General features: G+C 43.2%; 1 protein-coding gene across 1 annotated transcript in view; it reads left to right on the plus strand.

Moving 5' to 3' along the window:
* The first annotated feature begins 2597 nt into the window (after positions 1–2597).
* Positions 2598–12218, plus strand: part of FCRL1 (Fc receptor like 1) — a 32050-nt gene continuing 22429 nt past the window's right edge. Inside the window, exons 1-4 of the mRNA XM_065945130.1 lie at positions 2598–2628; positions 6688–6708; positions 9377–9646; positions 11802–12089. Coding sequence (XP_065801202.1) covers positions 2598–2628; positions 6688–6708; positions 9377–9646; positions 11802–12089 — 610 coding nt within the window. The remainder of the gene's footprint in view (positions 2629–6687; positions 6709–9376; positions 9647–11801; positions 12090–12218) is intronic.

Raw genomic sequence — 12218 nt, forward strand, 5'->3', positions numbered from 1 at the left:
ACTTCCCAGGTCTAAGCCGCTCAGGTTCAGGTTCTTGGGTGCTCCACAAAGGCGCTGACTCGACTGGGCCAGCGTTTTGTGCCCTTCCCAGGTCCAAGCAGCTCAGGTGACCAGGTGCTTGGCGAGCGCAGTCTCCCCATGTGACGAGTGCATCTTATCACCTCCCCAGCTCTAGCCGCTCAGTTTCCTGGTTATGCAGCGGGAGTGCCATCTCAGGTGTGATGTGTGTCTTCTCTGGGGAGCTGATCTCTGGCTGCGACCCTCCTGGCAGATGTCAACCGTCCAGAATCCCAGGAAGTCTTGGTTAGAAATTGGAAGTCTGGTCGCAGTTTGGTAGAGGATACCCTCTCTGGGGCCGAGTTTGCCCCTTTCCGGCTCTGGCTGGCACCTGTCTGCCCCCTGTCTCCAGCGGGGGATGGGCCGGTCTGCATCCTGCTAGCTCTCCTCTGGTATTCGCTCAGTCCTTTGATCTGTGAGTGGGCCGGCAGTGCCTTAGGTAAGCGCTTTTCTGCTTTTCTCTCTCTCTCTCTGCTCCCCCCCCCCTCAATCTCACAGTTTAGGTTGCTAGCCCCCTCAGATTGCCCTCAGGGGATTCAGGGCTGGTGCTTACCCTAAGCAATGCAACCTGCTCCTCCCTGTTCAGCCACCGCTTGCTGGTGGCAGATGCGAGCATCTGGGGTACTTTTCTGCTGGGAGTTGCCGTTAGGCACATAAACTGTGGGTTTTATTTATTTATTTATTTATTTATTTATTTATTTTTCCTCCCAGTTATGTTGCCCTCTGAGATTCCAAAACTTCCCACAGACCCGCTGGTGAGAGGGTTTCCTGGTGTTTGAAAACTTCTCCTCTTTTAAGACTCCCTTCCTGGGATCGATCTCCATCCCTAACTCTTCTGTCCTCTTTTTATCTTTTATATTTTTTCCTACCTCCCTTCAAAGACAATGGGCTGCTTTTCTGGATGCCTGATGTCCTTTGCCAGTGTTCAGAAGTTGTTTTGCGGAATTTGTTCAGCATTCAAATGTTCTTTCGATGAATTTGTGGGGAAGGAAGTGATCTCCCTGTCCTATTCCTCCGCCTTCTTAGGACCGCCCCCTTTATAAATTGTTGTTGTTGTTCAGTTGCTCAGTTATGTCTGACTCTTTACAACTCCATGGACTGCAGCATGCAAGGCTTCCCTGACCTTCATCTCCCAGAGTCTGTTCAAACTCATATCCATTGAGTCACTGATGCCATCCAACCATCTCATCCTCTCCCATCCCCTTCTCTTCTTGCCTTCAGTCTTTCTCAGCATCAGGGTCTTTCCAATGAGTCAGCTCTTCATATCAAGTGGTTGAATTATTGGAGCTTCAACTTCAGCATCAGTCCCTGTGGTGAATACTCAGGGTTGATTACCTTTAGTATTGACTGGTTTGATCTCTTTGCCCTCCAAGGGACTCTCACGAGTCTTTTCCAGTATTATAGTTTGAAGGCATCAGTTCTTCAGTGTTCAGCTTTTTTATTGTCCAGCTCTTACATCCATACATGACTACTGGTCACTTGACAACCATGCACATGAAGTTGCTTCAGTCATTCTGATTCTGTGCAACCCCATGGACTATAGCCCACCAGGCTCCTACTTCCATGGGATTCTCCAGGCAAGAATACTGGAGTGGGTTGCCATACACTTTTCCTAACCCAGGAATTGAACCCGTATCTCTTACACCTCCTGAATTGGCAGACAGTTTCTTTACCACTAGCACCCACCAGGGAAACCAGAGCTTTGACTATATGGACTTTTGTAGGCAAAATGATTTATAAGCTATCTTATATATAGGTTGACCTTACAAACCACTGGTCTTCCCAGGTGGCTCAGTAGTAAAGAATTTGCCTGTAATGCAGGAGATGCTGGTTCGATCCCTGGGTCAGGAAGATTCCCCTGGAGGAGGGCATGGCAACCCACTTCAGTATTCTTGCCTGAAAAATCCCATGGACAGAGAATCCTGGCAGGCTAGAGACCATAGAATCACAAAGAGTTGGACACAACTGAAGAGACCGAGCATGCATGCACAAATCATGTGCAACGACTGTCACACGTTACCCACAACCTGGGTGACAGCCCACTCGTCCCTGCCTTACTGACACTTGTGTGCGTAGGGTGACTAAAATAGAGGCTGCTGCAAGGCAAAAGGATGTGCTCATTAGATATGGTTGAGAAGACACACTTACTAAAGATGACAAACATGCCATTTGAATTTCAGCAGGACCACTGCCTGATGAGACGCCCATCAAAGTCAGAATCTGCCTTTACTTTGAGCTACCTGAGTTCTTAAAGAAGGCGCTGATGTATTAATATGTACTGTCTTCAAAATTTGGAAATAGAACCAAACTATAAACAGAAGTGTATTTAATTTTCTTGGCCTCCAGAGCAGAGGAAATAGAGTGGCTCTCAGAAGACTCTTGTTCCTTCTATTTCTGTACACGTGTGCTTCCGATCATGTGACTTCTGATCCTGACTTCCTCAAACTTCTGACAAGTCACAGCCTCTTGAATCTAAGGCCAATTCTTGTTTTGATGAGACAGTACCTTCAGTTCCATGTCCTCTCCCCAACCTGGTCCTCATGCTGCTGAGGCTCTTGCTGTTGATCTGTGGTGAGTAGGACAACTCAGAGAAGGGTATGGGATTCTATCCTCTAGCACCCTGCCTTCTGAAGCTTTGGGGCTTCTCAGGACTGAGTTTCTGCCCAGTGATGGTCAGGTGTGCTCAAATCTTTACTCCCCAATGAGAGCTCAGAGCTGGGCAGAAAATCATAGATACTGGAGAGCCAGATTTTGGAAGAAAACTGCCATTTTATTTTTATCTCATAGCACGTGTTCACTTTCTGTCTTTCTTTCCTCTATTGATTCTGACTTTGTTCTTGGTGGTTCTGATAGCCACAAAGATAATTCATACAACAAATTGGCCTCTTAGTCCCTTTCCCTTCTTATCATTAAGATGATTTCCCTATTTTCTTCCTTGTGTTGTGTGTTAGTCACTCAGTTGTCTCTGACTCTTTGCAATTCCATGGACTGTAGCCTGCTAGGCTCCTCTGTCCATGGAATTCTTTCTCTGGGCAAGAATACTGGAGTGGGTAATTATTCCCTTCTCCAGGGGAGCTTCCTGATCAAGGGATCACCTGGGTCTCCCACATTGTAGGGAGATTCTTTACTATCTGAGCCACCAGGGAGGACCCCATTCTTCCTTGCCTTCCCCGATTCCTAACATCAAACCCCAGAACTTACCAACAACTGTCCCACTTCCAAAGCCTTTGATTTCAGCATCCACCTTCCCATCCAGTTACAGCATATTTCCAGTTCACTTTCTCTAATGCTTCATATTCAACATGCCTTCCACTCCCCAGTTTTACTTTTTCATTGTCAATTACTACACTCTGTGCCCTCACGTCTCAGAGTTCATCACAATACTCTCTTGGATACATCATCACCTCTCTTCCCTGTAATGCTCTTCTGAATGACATTCTTTTCTGCATGCTTTACACCTGGGCCTGAGCAACTGAATGTGACCCTAAACAAAAGGCACAACCCTGCTGCCTTTTTTTCTTTCTAAATGTAGTACATCAATCTCAGGTGGCTATCAGAGGTGCCACACAATCCTCCTATTCTTTCAGAGTCAATGCTTTTCCATTCTTTATGACCATTTCCTCATACTCCCTCCTTTCTCCTCAAACTTTTCTCTTGTTACTCTTAATTTAGAACACTGAGAAAAATAAAAGCAATCGAAAAAAAATTCTTCATTTTTCCACTGCTGTATCTATCAACCTGTCCACTTCTGTATTTACATACTGTTCCTTTTCTCCCCCTATTATGGATATATTTTCCCTCATCCTATTGAAGACAGGACTCTCCACTTGTGCATTGGGCCCAGATTCCCTGGCCCCACCATCAAAATGTTTCTTCATCCTGGGCTCTTCCTATAAATATATAAGTATGCTATAATATCTTCTATTTTAAAATCATAGAAATGTAACCTTCATTTGCTTCACCATTCAGTTTATCCATTTATAGTTTTCAGTGAGTTGCTATCTTTACCTGACCTCCTCCCATCCTTTCTTTTTAAAATTCATTGTCAATTTTCTTTGTAGTAAGATTAACTTTTTGATGCACTTTGATTTTTGACAAAGATTTGGAGTCATGTGACTACCACCACAATCAAAATACAGAACATTTCTATCACCTAAAAAATTCCCTCAAGTCCTCAATCCCTTTATAGTCAGTGCTTCCTAACCCTTGGATATTGTTAAACAGTTTTAGGTCCTTGTAGTTCTTCCTTATCCTTTCTTGGTCCCACTTCAATCAATCTTTGCCACTACCACTCCACTAAAACTGCTCTGATTAATATCATCAACCATTTCTATGTTGCTTCACCCAGGATTCAATTTTTATTTCTCATTTTGTTCAACATCTCAGACCATAGTTGACCATTCCAACTTCTGGAAATACTTTCCCATTTGGCTTCTTAATATTATATTCTGTTGGTTTTCTTTCTAACTTATTACTGGATGCTTTACTGATCTCAAAATGTTTGACTTTCCCAAGATTGGCATATAGATTTTCTCCATCCATACTCATTTCCCAAGTTATATACTTTAGTCATTTTATGTGCCATTTTAAACACCTTTAAATCAAGTTACTTATCCAACTTTGATCTCACTTTTGAACACCTTGCATATATTCAACTGCTATCCAACTCTCTAATATGTATATTAATCCCAACATGTCCAAACAGATCCTTTGACTTACATGAACCACCACCACCACCATGGAATTTAACCTATTTCTCCCTACCATTCCTCCATCTTTGTAAACATCACCAACATTCCTCCTAGTATACTCCTAGATACATTTAGTTCCTCTCTTTCCTCTACACTTTATATTTAATCCACAAGGAATTTCTATTGATTCTACCTCCAAACTTATACTGAAATTTGTCTCAATCACAGCACCAGTATTGCCTAACCTGAGCCATCATCCTCACTCTTCAAGATTAAACTCCCACTGATTTTCTCCCTGCTTTTCTTGCAAGTCTGTAGTTCTTTCCACAGTGGAAGAGTAATTTTACAAATGGTTATCAAGTCAGAACTGTCCATGGTCCCCAATTACACCATGAATGAAATCCAAAGCTATGACCAAGTCCACCAAGCCTTCTGTGACAGGCCCCTGCTTACTTCTCACACAAAAATATCAACCACTCTCCCCCTCAACTAGACAGTTCCAGGTGCACCTGCCTTCTCATTCTGCCTTGGACAAGCTCATTTCCTCTTGAGCTCTCTGTGTTTACTGTTTCTCTGCCAGGAATCTTTTTTTCCCCAAATATTCAGAAGCCCTGCTCTCTAATTCCATTCATGTTTCTACTCAGTTGACATCTATCTAAATAGTCAAGACCATCCCAAGATACTCTGAAACTTATTTTTCTGTGTTATTTTTCATATAGCACTGACCATTCTCTGAGATCATGTTGCATATTTATTTATTTTTTTATTGAAGGATAAATGCTTTATAGAATTTTGTTGTTTTCAGTCAAACATCAACATTATTCAGCCCATATTTATTTTTTAACTGAATCTCTTCCACTATAATATAAATTCCTTAATGGAAAAGATTATCATTCAAGGTCACTCCTGCAACCTAAGTGCAATGTACAAAGCCTGACAAACAGCAAGCACTCAAAATTATTTGTCGTATGGATGAGTAAATAAAATGTAATTTTTATGCTAGCCCTCATTGATTCTCTTCTTGTACCTGAGGAGCTAATTATTCAAATAAACATTTATTCTAAAACTGCAGGCATCTCAGACTAAACTGGGCTAAAATAGATAATAATAGTGAGATAAAATTTACTAAATGCTAGATGAATTCCAGACATTCTTCTAAGTGTTTTGTGGATATCAACTCATTTAATCTTCACAGAACTCTGTGAGGTAGGTTTATTATTATCTCCATTTTACAGGAAACTAAAGCACAGAGGGGTAAAGTGTTTTTCCCAGAGTCACACAGCTCATAAGAGGAAGAGCCAGGATTCAAATCAACATCATCTCACTACAAAGCCTACATCTCCCCCAGAATTTTCCATTTTAACCATATGCTATAATATTATGGTAAATTCTTGAAGGATAAGAGAATCTTTGGAGAAATCTGAATTCTTTCTCTGGACCTAAGCCTCCTCTGCTCTGAAGTTGTCAAATAAAGGGGCATGATGTCTTGCACATGATCTGGTGCACTCTCCTTGCTGATGAGTCAGCAAGTCTTTAGAGCTGAGTCATCAGACTTCTGAGAGATGAGGTGAGGATAATGTGCTTGAGGAAGGAAGTCACTAAGTAGTTACGGAACAAAGACACCATTTCATAATCACAGGTGAGAGAAACTATTGGAAATTTTGATCACAAAACAGAAGTGTGTGCTATTTTGTAGGCAGGTGGTTGAAGTGGAATATGGGGAAAGGAACAGAGAGAAAGGAGGAAGGAAGCAGGGCAGGGAAGGGGTAGAAAAATAAGGTGGTAGGGAGAGAAAAAAAGGACAGAGAGAAAAAGGAGAGAGGAAGGGCACAAGGTAAGGAAGGTGAGTTGTTGGACAAATCCTTGGGGGAGATAAACTTTAGATACGTTTGGGATTTGCCACCCCGTACTGACGGATCTCTGCTGAATTCTCTCCCAGCTCCACTCTGCGAATCAATTGGTGAGTGTCACTTCCTTTTCTTCTTCATGATCTGTGGGTATCTTGTTACTTGAGCTAGTGCATGAAGTCTGTGGTTGGTTGTCTGGTATCCAGTGTATAGACGACAGCAACTCCCTTGGGCCCAGATTGCTTGTGTTCACACCAGTCTCTGCATGTGACATGTACATGCTCAGCTGGATAGAGCGGGTCTTGCTCTGATCTTTAGACAGTCTTTTTTACTGGGACATCTCAGTTTAGGAAGGGTGATGTTGTTTGCACAAGGAAATCAGGGAGTGCTGAAGACTGATGTTGGAAGAATCTCTGCTCTCTGCTCCAAGAGCTCCAAAGCCCCTGTGTACTCCCCAGTTGGTTGCACCGCTAGAGGACTGAAGAAAATGCCAAAGTCATACCTCCGCAGAGAACAACATTATAGCCAGTGCTTGAGGCACTCACAAATTGTAGACTGCTGCCTTCTTCCTATTTCCAGCCCTCGTCTGCAGCCGTAACTGTTATCTCAGTGTGATTTCTCTCTCAGACTCTGGTTTATGCAAGCTTACTTCGTTACTTTGCTCCCAATTCGTCTTATTTTTACCAGGCAAAGAGGGAAGGAAATTTTCCCCCAGAAGAAATCTTCCACTAAAGTATGAACCTGAAGTTCCAATACTTTGACCACCTGATATGAACCGATGACTCATTGGAAGAGACCCTGATGCTGGGAAAGACTGATGGCAGAAGGAGAAGGGGGTGACAGAGGATGAGATGGTTGGATGGCATCACTGATTCAATGGACATGAACTTGGGCAAACTACAGGACATGGTGAGGGACAGGGAAGCCTGGAATGCTGCAGTCCATGGGATACAAAGAGCTGGACTTGAGTTGGCGACTGAACAACAACAACAACAACAACAACAACAACAACAACAACAATATATCGAAGACTGCTCTCTTGTGCAGGTATAAAAGAGGTTATCCTGCTACTCCAACATAGGCTTCATGTGCAACTAGGAAGCACAGGAATTCCTATGACCAGAAATACTCAGTTACTCACCTGATGTTTGTCCAAGGCTAACTCACACCTTGTGTTGATGCCATGATGCCTTGCACCTAGCTCTACTTTTACTCCACAAGTGTGTGTGACTCGTCACCTCAGTAGAAATTTAAAGCTACATCCAGGATGAAGAAACAAGGCTTTGGCCACCAGGAATTTTCCAGATAGTCTCCGTGACTGAGAATTTTCTGAAACAAGCTCTGAACTGCAAGACTGACCTTTGGACCTGTGCAAACTGCCCTGTCCAGTGTCCTACTCCATCTTCACCCCAGACCCATTCAGAAGAGTGGGTTACAGTTGTCCTTTTTAAATTCCCTTTCCTGCCCTGCTCCCAAGGCTGTGTTGCTCCTCAGTCCTCTGGGGATTACAATTTTCCAAGGAGAGAAAATGACTAAATGCACAGGGTATTCCATGCCGCAGCACAGGCAAACATTTGGGTACCATAAAAGTGAAAGTTGCTCAGTCATGACTGACTCTTTGTGACCCCATGGACTAGATAGTCCCTGGAATTCTCCAGGCCAGAATACTGGAGAGGGTAGCCTATCCCTTCTCCAGCGGATTTTCCCGACCCAGGAATTGAACTGGGGTCTCCTGCATTGCAGGCGAATTCTTTACCAACTGAGCTATCATGGTACCATGGTTGAATTGAATTGTTAAAAGCCCAAGGGTAAAGCATTCTGATAGGAAGGCTTGGAGATTATAGATGCTGGACCAGGAATCACCCCTTAGTGATCTAGAACACTTAGCATTTTTACCTGATAAAGAGACAAAGAGGCTTTTCTTAAGAATATTCCTAAAACTTCTCAAAGAACAGAGTCTCTGAAGGTTGGATAAACAAATGCCTATGAGCAAATGCCATCAGGGTTTTTGATATTTTATGAACTGCTGCAACTGGGATAGATACAGATGTAAGATGAAAGCAGAATACAACTTTACTCATCTTTAATTCATCCAGAAAAGAGTCCCTATGGCCAAAAAAGGATACATGGCTTCTGTAGGCGTTTGTATAGAGGTCCCAGAGCAAGGTATCTGGGCCACATGGACGTGTGGGTGCAGACTATTTCTTGGCAAGTGCATGCTTGTTCCTTCCATTAGGAATTGCAATAAAAGGGGCAGGAAAGAATAGTAAAGAAATCAAGTTCATCTGAATATTTCCCAAACTAACTGACCTTCCATGTGTCATATTCTACATCTGAAAGAGATAATGTGGGTCTGAGACATCAGGGAAAGGGGAACAGAAGAAAATGACAAGTACGGCTTATCACAGGGATAAATGAAATATATTTTCATAAAACTTCGAGCTTCGCCTTCTTCAATGCCAACTCTAGTGACAGTCATCAGTATCCCTGCATCCCAAGAGTGTTTTCAGGTCATGGATAGAAATTTCAAAGACTAAGAGCCAGGTCAAAGGGAAGGGTTTGCCTTGTGGAAGGAAGTGACACTTTGTAGGGGCAGGATGGGAACAGTTGTGTGTGAGCAGTTGAAAGCCCATGGGCCATGTACAGGCGGGGTGGTAATGTGAGACGTGATCTGTGTGTCAATGAGCTGGTTCTCTGAGTCTTGCTGAGAACACAAAGTGCTTCTGATCAGGATCTCTGAGTTCCATTGCCCTAGAATATGTGTTTATTTCTTCCCTCTAGAACTGTTACTGATAGTCAGCCCCTCTCCACCCATAGAGGGGAAAACAATGACCCTGACTTGTAAGACCCAGCCCCCTCCACAGAAGTTGGATGCCAAGCTCCAGTTCCGCTTCTACAGAGATGGTCGGCCCCTAGGGCTGGACTGGAATAGCCTCCCGGAATTCCGGATTCCTGCCGTGCGGAAGGCAGACTCAGGGTCCTACTGGTGTGAAGCAAAGATAACATCTATCAAATTGAAATTGAGCCGAAGAGTCCAGATAGCTGTTCACAGTGAGTGCCAGTGGGGACCTCTGCTGGGGTGGGCCAAGATGTTCAGAGACATGAGTCTGGTCTTACCTGACTATTGTGTTCTGCTCCTGCATGCCTGGGTGCTGTTTGAGGCATGTACCTAAACTTCTGTTTATCAGAGTCATTAAAAAAAAAAAAATTAGTTGATAATTTTTTAAACTTTTGGCTACATCCCACAGCATGTGGTACCTTAGCTCCCCAACAAAGGACTGAACTCAAGTCCTCTGCCCTGAAAGGCAGAGTCTTAACCGCTGGACCCCCCAGGGACCTCTCTTTAGCTTTTTAAAATAACAGTTTTATTGATATATAATTCACATAGTGCAAAATCCACCCATTTGAAGTGCACAATTAGTTTTTAGGACATTCACAGTTAGACAGCCTTCACCACGATCAGCTTTAGACCATTTCCACCATCCTCAGAACAAATCCCTTATTCATTATCAGTCAGTCCCCATTTCCCCCTCCTCTCTCCCTAGCTCTATGCAGCCACCCATGTACTTTCTATCTTCATGGATTTTCCTATTCTGAACACATCATATAAATGGAATCATGTAACACGTTGTCCTTTGTCACTGGCTACTTTCACTTAGGCAATATTTTCAAGATTCCTTGATGCTTAGATGTATCAATACTTCATTCCCTTTTACAGCTGAATAACATTTCATCATATGAATATACTGCATTTTATTTGTCAGTTTATCAGTTGATGGACATTTGGGCTATTTCCACTTTTGACTGTTATGGATAATCTGCTGTGAACACTCATGCACAAATTTTTGTATAGGTATATGCTTTCAATTCTCTTAGGTGTAGAACTAGGAGTTGAAGTGCTGGGTAACTGAACTGCCAGACTGACTTCCAAAGTGGCTGAATCATTCACTCCACCAGAACTATATGAGAATCTTAATTTTTCCACATCATAAACAGTATTTTAACAGATGACACCATAAATGTCAAAGTGAGGCATGTGAAATTATGGTATCTCTTAATTTACCGGCAATAAACTCAAATAACTTTCAACTTTTAAGACTTGATTGATTCAACCTAAAAGAACAATATTTAAAATAGATGTTTAGGAAACATCTTAATATTTATTTTATCAGAGTTCTTAAGCAGTCTTCCCTTATTCCTGCTCTTCCTGTTTAAGCAAACAAAAGAATGTTTAGAAAGACCTTACTGTATTTCATCATTGTGCTGGAGGGTGTGGAGGAGAAAGCTGCATAATATGTGGTTCCTGACTGTGAGAAACTGATGCTTGGCTGGCATCTGAAACAACTAGGGTGGTCACGTTGTACAGGTTGACTATTGATAAAAACTGTAGAGAAGGGATAAATATGACTGAGGTGGTAAGAGGAGGCTTTGAGGAAAGGGGGAAGGGCTTACGGAAGAGAAGTTGAGGTCTGATTTTGAAAGATAAAAAGGAATTGAAGGTGTTTTGTGATTCTGAACCACGTTATCCCATATCAAGGTTGACATTTCTGACATCCTCTCCCATTCTCAAACAGAGAGGTATCCATACTACCGTAAGCAAATGTTAATACCTCCCGAAAGCTGAGCTTTCCCAAACTTGCTCAAAACTCAACACTGTGGGCCTGGATCTCTATAAAAGCCACTGGTTAGGTCATATGCCACAGACCCTGTTCTAGTGCTTCACACATGTTTAATTAAACCCTCACAACTGTAGGAGGTAGCTACCATTATCTTCTCCATTTTACAGATGGAAAATTGAGTCTCAGAGAACTTAAATAATTTGAACAAGCAAGCACACACAAGAAGAATTGGAACCAACATTCCAACCCAGGCAGTTTGCTTTGTAACCTAGACTTGTAACCACTATACTACTGTGCCTTGAAAAATGGGAGTTTGAGAGATCAGGGTTCTGGTAATCACACTGTTCTAGGCAGGGAGAAGTCACTGCATCCTCCATAGGAATATTATGGTGTCTTTCTTACCCTGCCATCATCAACCCAACCAGTGCCAATTATGAATCAGCAGGATTCCTCACCTGTCCTTCATCCCACCTTTACATAAACTTTTGACTTGACCAGAGGCCTTTGCTTTCAGGACTGTCACAAGTACCCTGTCCCTGAAACCTTGCCTACTCAGGGCCTTCCTGTGTTGTCTTGTATTCATGTAGGAGTCCCTGTCGGTAACGTGAGCTTGGAGATACAACCTCCAGGTGGACACCTGATGGAGGGAGAGAAGCTGGTTCTTGTGTGTTTGGTCACTGGGGGCACCGGAGATATCGTCTTCTACTGGTTCAGAGGTGCCCGGGGTTTAAGCCTGAAAACGAAGACCCAGCCTTCACTGATGGCAACATGTGAGATTCCTGCAGTGAGAGAGAGTGACTCTGACCAGTATTACTGTGCAGCTGACAATGGCTATGGCCCCAGCCTCAGTGAGCTAGTGAGCATCACTGTCAGAAGTAAGTTCCACTGCCCTTCAGCTCAGCCAGCATGTTCCCCGGGGGCACCCTGAGACGGTTCACTGGGGTTGAGCCTCTGTGGGCAGAGATTGGGAGTGTGCCATCACCAGAGACCCACTGTGACAGTCT

This window comes from Muntiacus reevesi, chromosome 1, assembly GCF_963930625.1.
Source record: "Muntiacus reevesi chromosome 1, mMunRee1.1, whole genome shotgun sequence".
NCBI lineage: Eukaryota > Metazoa > Chordata > Mammalia > Artiodactyla > Cervidae > Muntiacus > Muntiacus reevesi.